Raw genomic sequence first — 14,733 nt, 5'->3', positions numbered from 1 at the left:
TGAAGAAGTATGGTTTTTTAAACTGGTTATAAATACAATTAGCCACTCAGTCTGAAACACACACACACACATCCCAAATATGATGACTTAACACATTTCACATCGAAGCTTTATGTTTTAAGCTAGTAGAAATCCAAAACAGGCAATATTTAATTAAAAGATTGAGTATAACCATCCCTTCTAATACACCTGACCAATTGCTTCCTAAGGATTAACCAGAATTTGCTGTAACACCTAAATTAACAGACTGTGGTTAAGCCTTGACCAGAATCAGAAACCGACTTTAGATCACAGCATCCTTTCAACCAGACATCAGGGCAAAATCAAGTTAGAGAAAAGGAGAGAGAAATTGCAGGTAAAAGCAGCATTAGGATATTAGGACACTTCAAATATTGTTGGACCGCAACTCCCGTGATCCTTTACTATTGGCTATGCTACCTTGGGCTGAATGAACTCCAGTCCAACAACGTCTGGAGGACCACTACTGCTCAAAACTATGGTGTGGAGGATTGCATGAATTGAAACTCTGACATTTATCCCTTTTATTTATTACTGCAGAAAGAGATTGCTGTAAAGAGAGTTTTTAAATTCAAGCTTTAGAAGTTCCACCTCAAAATGTTCTAATGAAAATGCCACTATACTAATCCATTAATATTTCAATATTAAAAGAATAGTTTGTGGTTGTCATGTAAAGGTGAGCCAAAGTTTGGTTTAAATGAAATGTGCCCTCTGTCTGCATGCTCATTTACTCTCTTATACAGTGTGCACAATCCATTAGATTTGCAATCCTGGTTTGGAAGCATTACACAATTCATAGCCAACTCACATGTGACAGCTAGTAACTTCTGATCAAACTATGCACATTGAACCATTAATAAAGTGCAGTAAAAGAAAATGAGATAATGGCTGAAACCTTGTTGCTCAGAAAATTCAGTCTGTGTTGCTGGTTTATTATGTCTTTTTTTTTTTTTTTTTTTACTTTTTCTTTGGTATCTATCTCTACTGTGTCTATGTCAGCTACACACAGTTACCTCAGTGCAAAACCAACAAAAGGATGTAACAGACATCAGGATAATCTAGCAAACCAGCATACTCATTTATAAACTGTAGACATATTAAAGAAAGTTTTAAAGAAGTGTATCAAAAGATCCAGACATATGTTTCAGCTATTTAGCAAACTGATTCCCTCTGAAATACTTACCATTGGAAAAATCCTGTTGCATAAATTTACACGGATGTAACCTGGATCAGGTGCAAGAAACAGTTAAACTCATGAAATGCTTCCTGTTCTCCCCCTTTTAGGTTTCAAGGATCTCTAGGGCTCTCTATTGCTCTGGGGAAGGCACTGGATATCTTAGAACTGGGGGGGACGACACAAGCCTTTAATAGTAAAAAATCACTGCAGAATCACCATTGGTAATGGTGATTTATTACTATTAAAGGCTCATATCACTCCATGTTCCAAGATTTTCAAAGGCCTCTTGGGGCAAAAGGAAGTCTCAGAATTTGAAGGGGGAAGTGAGATAGGAAATTTTCCACGAGTTTAAATAAAATGTTTCCCACACCCAATCCTGGTAACACCAACATAAAGTTACATAAAAGGATTCTGTCCTGTGTCTGCAAATTTTATGCACTAATATTAATTTCTTTTTTAAAAAAAGGTTCCTCAATGTAAGCTCAATGAAGATACAAAAAGTCAATTTCTGAATTTGAATTTGGACCTGAATCAGTTCAGATGAGGTTCAAATAGAACCCCAAACTATCGGTGAGTCAAGCCTGAACATAGACAATCCCAGATTTCTGCAAATAGTTACTTATTGTAATAGGAAAAGTGACAAAGGAGAGAATATACATATAGAAGTCTCCTATATGTATCACCAAACTATGGTTTCACACGAGTATCAAGCAATTTAACACTGGCATCCAGCTAACAGGATATATTTATTTACCTGAGAACAACTATAATCTAAGATTTTAATGTGGGCGCTGAGTGCCTGGTCCATGATATCAACTGGAACATCATCACTGTGTGCTAAATTCCATAGCAGGTTAAGTACTTTATGTGCCATCACACCATCTTTATCATCTTCTGCAAGTCGACGAATTAGCTCAAGTAGCTTTTCACGCTGCTTTTTACTTGCATTTGTCCAACTTGCCTAGAAAACAAAAAGCATTAAAAAAGCATAGCTGTACAATCAAGAGCATGTTAAGTAAAGAGAAGCTTTATTAATGTTAAAATTAATATAGTATTTATGCACAATTATTTCAAACAATCCACAAAGACATAAGTCTACACAGTTCAGCAAATATGACTGAGATGCCACCACTGAACAACTGAATAAAAACAGGGGAAATCAAGCTATTTTCACATTATTTCCAGCTGAATTAAATTTATTATTTCACTAACATGTTATCATTTGATTAAAATATGGAAGAACTCACAATCCTGTTCCATTTGACAAACTACAAACTGCATTATATCTATCTATCTATCTATCTATCTATCTATCTATCTATCTATCTATCTATCTATCTATCTATCTATCTATCTATCTATCTATCTATCTATCTATCTATCTATATGTATATCTATATCGATCGATCGATCGATAGATAAAATGCAGTTTGTAGTATATATATATATATAGTATATATATATACACACAGTGGACCCTCGACTTACAGACTTTTCGAGTTACAGACTTCTCTGGCCGCAAAATTTAGATTCGACTTGCAGCCAGAGAATCGACCTACAGATCAGAAAAAAACCAAAAATGGAACATAAATAGAATAAAAACTGCCAGTTATGGGATTAATCGGTTCTCAATGCATTGTAGGTCAATGGAGATTCGACCTACAGACTTTTCGAGTTGCAGCCACCATTCCAATACGGTTTAATTCTGTAAGTAGAGTGTCCACTGTATATATATATATATATCTGTCTGATTAGTAGTTTAGACTTTAAAAATACTATTCCACAAACAAGATGGTGTTTTCATCTTATGATACCAGAAGTTCTCAGCCCAAGAAATATGGACATGATCCTCACTTAATCAATGTATTAAGCCTAATCAATTCTGATCCAGGGACTACAAAGAAAAACATAACATTACTTAGAACACAATTTTAGGTTAACCTATCTATACGGTACTGATGCACAGATGAAGATTATTACATACCTTAAAGCAATCAAATAGATGGTCCAGCTGTTCAGGAGAGAAATCCCAGGCCAATTTTGCAAGAAGATCATGTACATTTTTCACAATGGCTTCGTGTTTTCCTGCCTAAATAAAAAAATAATAATGTGAATACCACAAGCTATCATCTCTGCAAAAAGGCAGATTTGGTGATCTATTATACCCACTTTCCCCTAAAATATATTCAAACACATTTCTACATACTTAACACTTATAATGAAATTAAAACAATTCATGCAGTCATTTCAATCACATATATTTTGTACAGTGTACAATAAGGTAAAGGAACAAGGAAATAATCCCAAGATTTCTGGAAGTTTTATTTTGGGGAGGAACTCAAATGAAATAGATGAGGCAAAGGCCCTGCACCTGCACAGCCTCTGGAATGCTCTGCACAACTCAGTAGCTTTCCACTGGGCTCTGCTCCTTGCAGTGCAGACCTTCATACATTTTATACAATCTTGACTCAGCCTATACAGTGGTGCCTCGCATAACGATGTTAATTGGTTCCGAAAAAAAAACGTTATGTGAAAACATCGTTATGTGAAGCACTGTTTCCCATAGGAATGCATTAGAAACCTGTTAATCCGTTCCAATTGGAACGGATTATCCAGTTTTCTCCCTCCCCCCGCGGCTTGGATCTGACCCACGGCGGCTACCTCAGCCATGGCTGGACTCCCTAGAGTCCGGCCATGGCTGGGGTAGCCGCTGTGGCTTGGATCCAAGCCGCGGGGGGAGGGTGGTAGGATTGGGATGCCTTTCAGACATCCCGGGTTTGGATCCCACCCCAAGGGTAACCGGCGGCGGGTGGGATCCAAGCCTGGGATGCCTGAAAGGCATCCCAATCCCACCACCCTCCCCCCACGGCTTGGATCCAAGTTGTGGGGGGAGGCTGGGTGTGGACACCCCCCCCCACCCTGCAGCCGCCACTTGAAGCCTCCCCGTGTCGCTTTCCCCAGCCGTTCTTGGACTTCCAGGCGTCCGAGAACGGCTGGGGTAGGCGGCGCAGGGAGGCTACCGGCATCGGGGACAGGGTGGGGGTGGGGGATCGGGAAGGCTTGAAGCCTACCCGTGCCGCTTACCCAGGCCGTTCTCGGACTTCCAGAAGTCCGAGAACGGCCTGGGTAAGCGGCGCGGGTAGGCTTCAAGCTTCCCGATCCACCCCCACCCTGTCCCCGATGCTTGAAGCCTCGCCGCGCCGCTTTCCCCAGCCGTTCTCGGACTTCCAGAAGTCTGAGAACGGCCGGGGGAGGCAGCGCGGGGAGGCTGCCGGCGGCAGGGACAGGGTGGGGGGGTGCCGGGTAGGCTTCCAGGCAAAGGCCTGGAAGCCTTCGACACCCCCGTACCCTTCCCCCGCCGCCGCTGAGAGCCTTCCGAGCTCTCAAAGGGCTTTCTCCAATATCGGAGGGGGCCCTTTGAGAGCTCGGAAGGGAACTGTTGGCAGGGGACGGTGGCTTCGGGGTCCTTCCGAGGCCGCAGCCCACTGCTGACATTTTCCCCCAGCTGAGAGGCGGGGCTTCAAAGCTCCCGCCACTCAGCTGGGGGAAAATGGTGCCTATGGGGAAAAATCGCAAAGCGATTTACCCCATAGGCAAGATCGTAGTGCGATCGCAAAAGCGATGGCAAAAAAGCCATCGCTATGCAATTTCTTCGTTAAACGGGGCGCTCGTTATGCGATGCACCACTGTATTTCTTTCATGTTGTGTTTATGGCCATAGACCAAAAAAAGTTGGGAATGGCTGCAAAAAGAAGGTTACTTACCTGTAACCATAGTTCTTCGGGTGGTCCTCTGTGAATTCACACATATGGGTCTTGTCTGCGCCTGTGCTGATGATCTCGGATGATTCTAGAGCTAAAAGTAACAATTTTATGGTGTGATCTCCCATGAGGCACATGCTCCTCCCACCTATTGTTCCCCTCAGTTCCTAGAATAAGACCATCAGGCAAAGGTATAGAATTATTAAGGCACCATGACGGACAGAGGGGAGGATGGGTGGGTAGTGTGAATTCACAGAAGACCACTCGAAGAACTATGGTTACAGATAAGTAACCTTCTTTTCTTCATCATGGCCTCTGTGAATGCACACATATGGGTGACTAGAAAGCTTCACTTACTGGCAGGCGGGACGTCACGGTAGGAAGGAAGCCAAAACAGTTCTGCCAAAACCAGCATCAGTTCATGCTCTGACATCTAGCCGGTACTGCTTGACAAAAGGTTGAAGGGGTGGACCAGGTTGCAGCACGGCACATATCTGGAATGTCCGTTCCACATTGGAAGGCAATTGAAGTAGATAGTGCTCTAGTAGAGTGAGCCTTAAGCTGGTCAGGTGGCAGTTTTCCTGATAGTTGGTAAGTAAGGGATATAGCCTGCACTATCCATCTGGAGATAGATTGAGAAGATGCAGCGTTTCCCTTGTTAGGACCATGGAAACAGATGAATAGTCTGTTGGTGGTCTGGAAATCCTTAGATCTGCTCAAACAGAATGCTAAGGAACATCGAACATCAATTCTGTGGAGCATGTGCTCTAGAGGAGATTATGGAGATTTGAAGAAGGACGGTAGAATGATTGATTGGTTTCTATGGAAGTCAGTAACAATCTTCAGGAGGAAAGAAACATCAAAGTACAGAGTTACCTTGTCAGGATGAAATTGGATGAAGGGAGGGTCTGATCAGCTGTCTTCAAGGTAAGTAATTTCAGGTCGGATGTGGCCATGGGTTTGAATGGAGGATGCATAAGTGCATTAAGAACGATTTGCAGTGACCATTGAGGGGTAATATGATGAGGTGGGGGGAGGGTGTTGTTAAGTCCTTTGAGAAACTTTTTAACAGCTGGATGAGAAAAGAGTCTTGCAGAGGAGGAGGAGTCAGATTGTTATGTGACATTGCCGCAATGTAAACTCTGAGGATTGGGAGAGATAAATCCAAGTTGAAGAGACGAAGAAGGTAAGTGAGCAAAGTTTTGATGGAGACAGGTACGGCAGTTAAGTTCTTTTCCCTCGTGTATTTAAAGAAGGATTTCCACTTGCTTTCATACAGGAGTCTGGTGGACGGCTTTCAAGCTCGGTCTAGGATTGTCTGAAGGTCGGGAGCATCCTTCAAGCTGTCAAGTGAAGGGATGATAGGTCTGGGTAGTAGACCATCTCTCCATTCAGCGTCAGAAGATTGGCGAGCAGAGGGAGTCAGAATGTGTCTGTCGAGATCGGCTGAAGGTAAGGGAACCATGGTTGTCTCAGCCACTGGGGGCTATCAAGATCGCATTGGAATGGAAATGACGGATTCAAATTACTGTTTGTTGTACCAGCGGAATTGGGGGGAAGAGATAAAGAAGTCCCCTCGACCAGTTGATCATGAACGCATCTCCGATGGAACCGGCATCGGCCCCAGCTCGAGTTCAATAAGTCTTGAATTTTGCATTTAATCTCAAGGCAACGACATTGATGTATGCCATTCTCCAGCGGCAGCAGAGGAGGTGGAAGATGGAAGTGTTGAGGGACCACTCATGTGATCTCAATGTAAGGTGACTAGTAGTTCTTCTCTGTGAAGATGTGCACCGCAATTGGAAAAACATGGTGCTGGTAGCACCATTCCCAGAGGTCGACTGCCAGGTAGAGGAGAGAGGAGGAGTGGGTACCATGCTGCTTGTTGACTTTGAAGAGGGCAGTGGTGTTGTCTGTTGCCAGTTGGACGACTCGGGCTCGTATAAGTGGTAGGAAAGCATGGAAGGCTTTTATGATTGCCATGCGTTCCAAGTGATTTATGTGTAATATTGATTCCAGTCTCGTCCAAAGTCCATGAACTTTGTATTGCAGGCAATGAGCGCCCCATCCGGAGGGACTGGTGTCCATAGTGGTTGGAAAGGTTGTTGGTAATATTGGGAATGTCTGTATTGTGGTTTGTAGGAACAAAAGGATGATTGGTTCATGTAAGTTTTAGCTGTCTTTCGAATTTTATGAAGATTCTCCATGGTGTCATCTGTTTTTTGGTTGAAGAGTCCCATGCCATTAAAAGGAAGCTCCTCTATTCTGTGTTTGGCATCATCATTCAGAGACGTAGACCCGAGCCAAGTATGTCAACGAATGGCTATAGAAGATGATAGAGACTTAGAAGCGGCTTCAGCAGCATGTCTGGCAGCAATCTTTTGTCGCTTTGCCAGGGAGGCCGCTTCCACATGGGCATTCATGAGGTCAGTTTTGATGGACTCTGGGGCAGACTCAAGGATGGGCAGGATTTTTGCCCATAGATGTTGTTGGAAGGCGCCCATCGCTACTTGGTAATTAGTGGTTCTGAGCAGGAAAGATTGCAAAGAATAGATTCTCCTAGCCATGACATCGCATTTTCTCCCTTCCTTGTTAGTTGGTGAGATCGATGATTTACCTCTTGATTTAGGCAAATTGGACTCGACTATGATGGAATTTGGGGCAGGATGTTTGGCCAGAAATTCCATGTCAGGACCATGGGTTCTGTACATGTTGTTGGTACATCTCGAAATTCACAAATTTGAGGGTGGTGTGTCCCAGGCATCTTTAATTATTTGTATCATGGCAGGTATAAAAGCAAGACTTAGAGGTTGTGATTTCTCATTGTGGATGTCATCAAAAATGATATCCGATTCAGGGGAAGGAGGTTCTTCAACCTGGAGTTTAAGAGCAGAAGCCATGCGGGAGATCAAATTGGAATAAGAAGTAAAGTCCTTTGATGGAGAGGACGGGCGCGTGTCAATAGGATCAGATTCAGGAGTGGGTATATTGGCAGATTCCAGTGATGACTCTGTATCAGTGTCTTGATCCGAGGCTGATGGAGTAGGTGAGGAATCATCATCTGAGTGAGAAGTCGTCTGAGATACATGTACCGCAGGTGGGACAGGTTGGGATAAAATCATGTGACATGACATTCCTTTAAGGAATGTTTAGAGTGCTTCAGTGGGTGGATGCCCGCACAGTGAGAATGACATTTCCTCGATGTCGAGAGTGATATCTATGTCGAAGGGGGTACTGGAGGTTTCAATGTCATCGTAGAAGGTGGAACACTCTCACAGTGAGGTGGGGATTCGTGACGGGACCATTTTGCTGGGGTCATTTGGGAGAAACCATGATATGCTTCCATTTGAAATTGGTTGGCGAAGGGGAAAAAATTTTCCATGCCAAGTTGTGGGAAGGCAAGCTGCTGGTAAGCCAGGAAGAATGGAAATTGATAACATTGACCAAACTGAGACATTGGAGTAGGTGGCTCAATATGTTTCCTCTTCTCCTTTCGTTTCTTTGGAGTCTGAGGAGTTTCAGGCTCAGACGGTTCAGTGTCAAAAGCCCGCCCTGATGTTGGGCTCAAATAGGCAGTGGCCGGACTGGATGGAAACTCAGTCCCGATATGGCCAGTGGAGGGAGAGAAGCTACCAGCCATGACTGGAACTTGTGCCGAGGGAATATGCACCTTATCCCGTTCCACTACAGATCCTGGAGCCTCCAAAGATTCTTCCAGTATTGGAGAGGGTGGATCCAGGCGAACAGATTTAACTTTTTTAGACTTTTGGTAACAGGTTTTTCTATTTTTTTCTTAGGTTGTTCATGCACCTTCGGGGCTTTAGACTTGGAAGCCCTAGATGTATCGGAGCCTTCCTTGGAATGGGGCGAAGGAGTAGAATGCTCCAGGGTGGCAGATGATGAAATCTGCCGCGGCAGAGCTGCTTCCGAATGCAGAGCCTCAATGGGAGCAACGGCAGCAGGGGCCATGGCTGCTTCCCAAAGGTGGTATCTTAACCTCTGTAGCCTGTGTTTTAGTGCGAGTTTGGTAAAACTTTTGCAAGCCATGTAGGACTGGGTTTGATGTTCCTCACCCAAACAGTAGAAGCACTTGTCGTGGCCATCGGTATATGGTATTTTACTGCTGCAGCTGACAGTGCTTGAAAAGAGCTGAAGAGGCCATAAAGGGTGGAAGGAAGGGAAAGGACAGTTGAAAGTCCCAGGGAGGAAAAGGATGGGGGGAAGTCTTGAGAAGTATAATACGAACAAAGAAGCAAAAACTCACGGAAGATCAGAACAGGAAAAGTCTGTTGAGGTAATTGGTTATTAGTGGCACAAAAGCCAAAATATCGCTCACTCGCTCTTCCGTAGAACCTTTCAGCACGGCGGAAAAAAGGAACTGTGGGGAACGATAGGTGGGAGGATCATGTGCCTCATGGGAGATCACATCATAAAATTGTTACTTTTAGCTCTAGAATCTTCCGAGATCGTCAGCGCAGGCGCAGACAAGACACATATGTGTGCATTCACAGAGGCCACGATGTAGAATGAATAGTTTCAAACCTTGGGTCCCCAGAGGTTCCTGGACTAAAACTCTCAGAAGCCTTCACCACTAGTTGTGCTGGCCAAGCTTTGTGGGAGTTGTAGTCCAAAGTTGGGAAGCACTGCTCTAAACAGTAATAAACCCAAAACTGTTCTTATAGTTTACCTCGGCATCACAATTTAGGGCCTCAAAATCTGTGGCAGACCACAATGTCTAAAACTTACCATTCTGTCATGCTGAATTACATCTAAGTGTAGTTTCAATGTAACATTTCAACTCCTTAGTTACAGAACCAATTTATTAAACAATGCGATACAAATCTTAAGGTTTGAGTATGTAAACAAATCGCAGCAATAGCCAGACTAATGGCTTAATCTCCAATATAAATGTTAGTAACAATTTCGTTTGTTTCTATTTTCACAGTAAAATAACAGTGGTATATTACAGACAGAAAGAGGAATAATTATTTAAGTGTAACATTTTCAGTGTAAAAATCAGCTACTAACATTCTAACTAGCACATGTGATGTCTACCCCATGAACTCCACAAAAATCACTTCCAGCTTCAAGAAAAGTCCATAAGGCTTACAACAGCACAAAGGCATATGTCAAAATTGCTTTTCAATAGACCACGAGAAGGTTTTCTGAGTTTTGAAATTGTGTTTTAATTTTAAGGGTTTGTGGAAGAGCCTGGGCAATGCTCCTGGGTCCCTGAGGAGCTCCTCAGGGAAAACAGATGGCACTCTGCCCATCCCTGTAATTAGGAATGCAAAACAAAACTTGTCATTCACAATAACAGTTTATTGGTCTCTACCTGTGCAGCCCAAATGTTGTCAAGGTCTTGCAAGGTGAGGGCTTTTTCCTTGATGACAAAACGAAGAATTTTCTCTAATTTTTCTACATACTGAGGTTGATGTAAACTATCCCGTAACACAATTGATAAGATATTATTCTGCTGGATCCACTCCTGAATTTAAGGGTGAAAAACATTACATACTACTTAAACATCAGGACATTACATTGTTTTTATTCCAGTCAACAGCAATATTCAAAATATTTTTAAACGGCCTTAACAGTGGAAGAATCAAATGTGGGTTTTTTTTTCCAGAATACCACTAAGATGGGATAATATCAAAAGCAGATATTTAGGAGAAGCAGCAAAGGCTAACAGCTATCAACCTCTTCATATTCTATAATCTGACATATATTTTATCAAGGTCATGTGTACTTGGGGCAATTGTTTATTTTAGTTTCTAAGAGCAAGCAAATACAGCACAACCTGGCAGAGATGACAGCACAATTCAGTCTCTGTCACCAAGGACCCTGTCTTTTTCTTCAACTTTTACCTTGTTCTACTTGTATGTTTCATTTTGCTGAGGCAGAAAAATAAACTGAACCATCACCACCACAAGCAGTAAGTTTAAAATCAGAACAACACATGGTCATAACAAAGCCTTAGCTCTACCAAGGAAGCATGACGGATGTTATGACCTGTGAGACAATGGTCAAATCCTGTTATGCCTACAAATGCAACACAGTGTAACTTCTAGACATATATGTGTCAAAGTTAAGAAATCACCACATATATTATTTGTTGTGTATTAAATCAAGCAACTCAGCATGCAACACACAGTGTTTATGTTGATTCCCTATCTTGAGGCTTGCCTTCAAGAGTTACATTGTTTGTGTTACACCAGAATAATATCCCAACAGGATTCTGGGCAATGTATGAAATAACAGTGGCATGAGATCTATAAAATTCTCCTTGGAAAATTATCAAATATTACTATTTTTAAAGTGCAAAATAACTTTGTTCTAGCAAATGTTTGGTTATTGAGTTTTTACCATTAATGATCTATTTTTAATTTCCAAAGCTACTGTGTGAATCTACAGGCAGAAATATATGGTAAAAGTAATACATCAAATGAATTACTGTTATGGAAACCATCTCCTGGAAATTAAGATGCAAATCTTTTCAAAAGCTTGTGATCAAGTAAGTGCAAATAAACTCACTGCCATTCTTTCTGCTGTAAGCCATTCTTCCTCTTCAGGATTGCCATGACGATGAGTATAGTATGACACACTAGATATTACCTTGTTAACTTCATTTAGTGCATTCATTTTTCCATTGAAAGAAGAAATTTGTAACAACCTGTGGAGAAAACAATGCATTAGAGAAGCAGAATACGACCCTACCATACAAAAAATATTTTTTTAAATTCCCAAACTGTAGACACAATGGAAGAAAGTCTTACCTAAGTATCATTTTTAATCTAAATATTTCTAAGTTTTTTACAGTTTCCTCTTGTCCTGGTACTCTTGAGGCTAGGTTTTTCAGAGATTTGATTATCATTGACAAAGCATCATTTTTGGCTTCATTCTTGGCTTCTTTTTTCAGTTCATCATCAGTTAAATTTTCTAAAAATTGTGGAACCATTTCTATAATTGGAAGGAAGTATTTCTTCACTGTGTGCAGTGTTAGAAATTCATAGCACTGTCCAAATGGTCTGGGGGGAAAACAAGTGTAAATGTTAAAATGATGTAAAGTAATATCTTAGGAAATCCATGTTATACTGAATTGCATATTTTAGAGAGATTTATCAAATGAGGCAATCTAATCAGCAACAAATTAAAATCCCTCCCCCCACCCCCAGTTTTGTCATCCTATTTGCAATAGTTGCCCTGGTTTTCTGATTTTATTCACCAACCCTCTCACAGAATAAAAATTTCAGTGACCATTATCGTTTTTTTACTGTATTTTATTTACTTTTGCCAGTTGAAAACCTGTGGACACTCTGAGGTTGCCCAATTTTGACTACAAACAAATCAAAGGAACAGCGAAGGGAAAAAGATACTTCTGCAAAAATATTACAGAGGATCCAGACAAATGAGAACATCATCTTCAAAAAGAGAATCTACAGTACCACTGCCAAATCAAATGGCTATTTACCAAAATAGAAAACAAACTGCCAAAAATTGCTACTTATAGTATTGCGCAAAAAGAGAGATTACCTACTTGTAACTCTGGTTCTTCAAGTGGTCATCTAAGAATTCACACAAATAGCTTAGTTCTGCGCCTGCACAGGACTCCTTGAAACTTTCTGGAGCTTAAAGACACGTGTTTGGCAGGACGTTTCCCCCTAGTGTGCATGCTCCGCCCATGTGCAGAGCTCCTCAGTTCCTAAAAAAGGAGTCTGCTGCTGTCAAACAGAAAGATGAGACATGTGACAGACAGAGGGGAGGAAGGGTGGGACGTGTGAATTCACAGATGACCACTCGACGAACCAGATTTACAGGTAGGTAACCTCTTTTTCTTCTTTGTGGTCTCTGTGAATGCACACAAATGGTTGACTAGCAAACTAACTTACCGGAAGGTGGGCCATCACTATAAATGAGAGGACAAGACAGCTCTTCCAAATTTTGCATCTCTTTTGACCGGAACATCAAGTCTATAATGTGAGATGAACATGGAGAGCCTGGGCCATGTAGCTGTCTTGCATATGTGTGTGATATCAATACCTTTTAGCAAAACTGTGGATGTGGAAACAGCTCTGGTAGTGTGTGCTCGGACTGAGCCTGGTATATGCTCAGGTTTATATGCCAGCTCACAGGCCAAGTCAATGTTCTGAAATGTCCAGCAAGAAAGTGTCTGGGAAGATGCTTGACATTCCCTGTTTGGTCCTTGGTAACAGATGAATAGTCAAGGAGACTTGAGAAAAGGTGTTGTGCGAGAGACATAGAATTCTAGAGACCATTTCACAACATGGGTGTGAAGCAGACATTCCAAGTCCAAGGATGGTGACGGGAACAACGTTGGAAAGATAATAGGTTGGTTGATCTCAAAATCTGAGACACCCTTGGGTAAGAAAGAGACACTGAGATGTAGGTTGACCTTATCTGGGTGGAATTGCAGGTAAGGGTAATCTGCCTGTAATGCTGCTAATTAACTAGTTTGTCAAGTAGATGCGATATCAACCAGAAATGTCTTAAGAGAAAGGAGCTTGAGGGAATTAGTGGCCAGAGGTTCAAAGGGTGGATGGATCAGATGATGGAGGACCAACTGTAGAAACCACTGAGGTTTCGGAGAAGGTTAAATATTTCTGAGTCCTCCAAGGCAATGGTCCCCAACCTTTTCTAAACCGCAGACTGTTTGGGGGTGGTGGAGTGCGGGGGGGGGGGGTCAAGGCACCATTGCCAAAGCTGCACTGCTAGGAGGAGAAGGGATAGTGATTGCCCTCTTGTTTGTTTATATAAAAAAAGGCAGTGGTATTGTCTGTAGCCACCTGGACTTTGCGTTTCATGAGAGATTGGAATGCATGGAAGGCTTTGATCACTGCAAGCAGTTCTATATGATTTATATGTAACTTTTTGTCTTTCTTTGACCAGAGAACGTGTATGGTGTGGTTGTCACAATGTGGACCCAACCTAAGGTGCTTGCATCTGTGGTCACTTGGACACAACAGATGGAGAGAGCGGAATGGGTGACTGATTGAAACATTAAGTCCACCACGTACATTGGTCTGCCAGTTGCGGCATTACTGTGAGGTACTTGGAAAGGTGATCCGTTTGGATGTCGAATACATATAGGTACCAAGACTGAAGATCTTCAGTCTGGTCTGCTGAACCACCATGGTGGTTGATGCCATAAGCCCAAGAAGGCATTGGGTTTAGTGAGCTATCACTGAAGTGAAAGGATGGAAGGGGCATATTGCTTTGTAGAGCTTTAAGATTCTCTCATTAGGTATAAAAACCCTGGCAGCATGATAGTCTAGGCATGTTCCAATGTAGTTGACACATTGGGATGGCTCGAGTTTGGACTTCAAAAGGTTTACCTGGAGCATGAGATCCACCAGAGTAGAGAGGGTAAATACAGCATTGCACTTGGCCTTGGAATAAGAGTTCAGCAGCAGCAGCCAATCGTCTATATAGGAGAAGATGGTAATCATGTGATGAAATTCCTCCTCTAGGGCAGGGAATGGCATTGTATGTTTTAATTGGCCTTTAGGTAGAAGTTCTGAAAATTCTGTAAGGTAGCCAGATTGGATGATGGATAGAACCCAGGAATCACTGGTGATGCGTGACCACACATGGACAAAGGGGTGCCAGCCAAGAGTGAGCAGATGTGGAGAAAGGGCAAATCCGTGTTGGGAGGGAATTAAAAATGTTGCTTGGTTTTCCTGTTCAGTCTCCTGGGAGGCTGGCATGGATGCTGGAGTCAATAATATTAAGGAGCCATATGAGGAGGTGGAGGGTGTGA

General features: G+C 42.4%; 1 protein-coding gene across 1 annotated transcript in view; it reads right to left on the bottom strand.

The window, feature by feature from the left end:
- USP9X (ubiquitin specific peptidase 9 X-linked) overlaps positions 1–14,733 on the bottom strand; it is a 131,824-nt gene that overhangs the window by 67,725 nt on the left and 49,366 nt on the right. The window contains exons 8-12 of the mRNA XM_020783881.3: positions 11,732–11,983; positions 11,490–11,628; positions 10,291–10,443; positions 3,180–3,284; positions 1,950–2,156 (exon numbers count right to left, since the gene is read on the bottom strand). Of these exons, the coding sequence (XP_020639540.3) occupies positions 1,950–2,156; positions 3,180–3,284; positions 10,291–10,443; positions 11,490–11,628; positions 11,732–11,983 (856 nt within the window). The remainder of the gene's footprint in view (positions 1–1,949; positions 2,157–3,179; positions 3,285–10,290; positions 10,444–11,489; positions 11,629–11,731; positions 11,984–14,733) is intronic.

The sequence above is a fragment of the Pogona vitticeps genome, chromosome 3, assembly GCF_051106095.1.
Source record: "Pogona vitticeps strain Pit_001003342236 chromosome 3, PviZW2.1, whole genome shotgun sequence".
In the NCBI taxonomy this organism is placed as follows: Eukaryota; Metazoa; Chordata; class Lepidosauria; order Squamata; family Agamidae; genus Pogona; species Pogona vitticeps.
The sequence above is the reverse complement of the archived record's forward strand: the minus strand, read 5'-3'. Positions and strand labels throughout refer to the sequence as shown.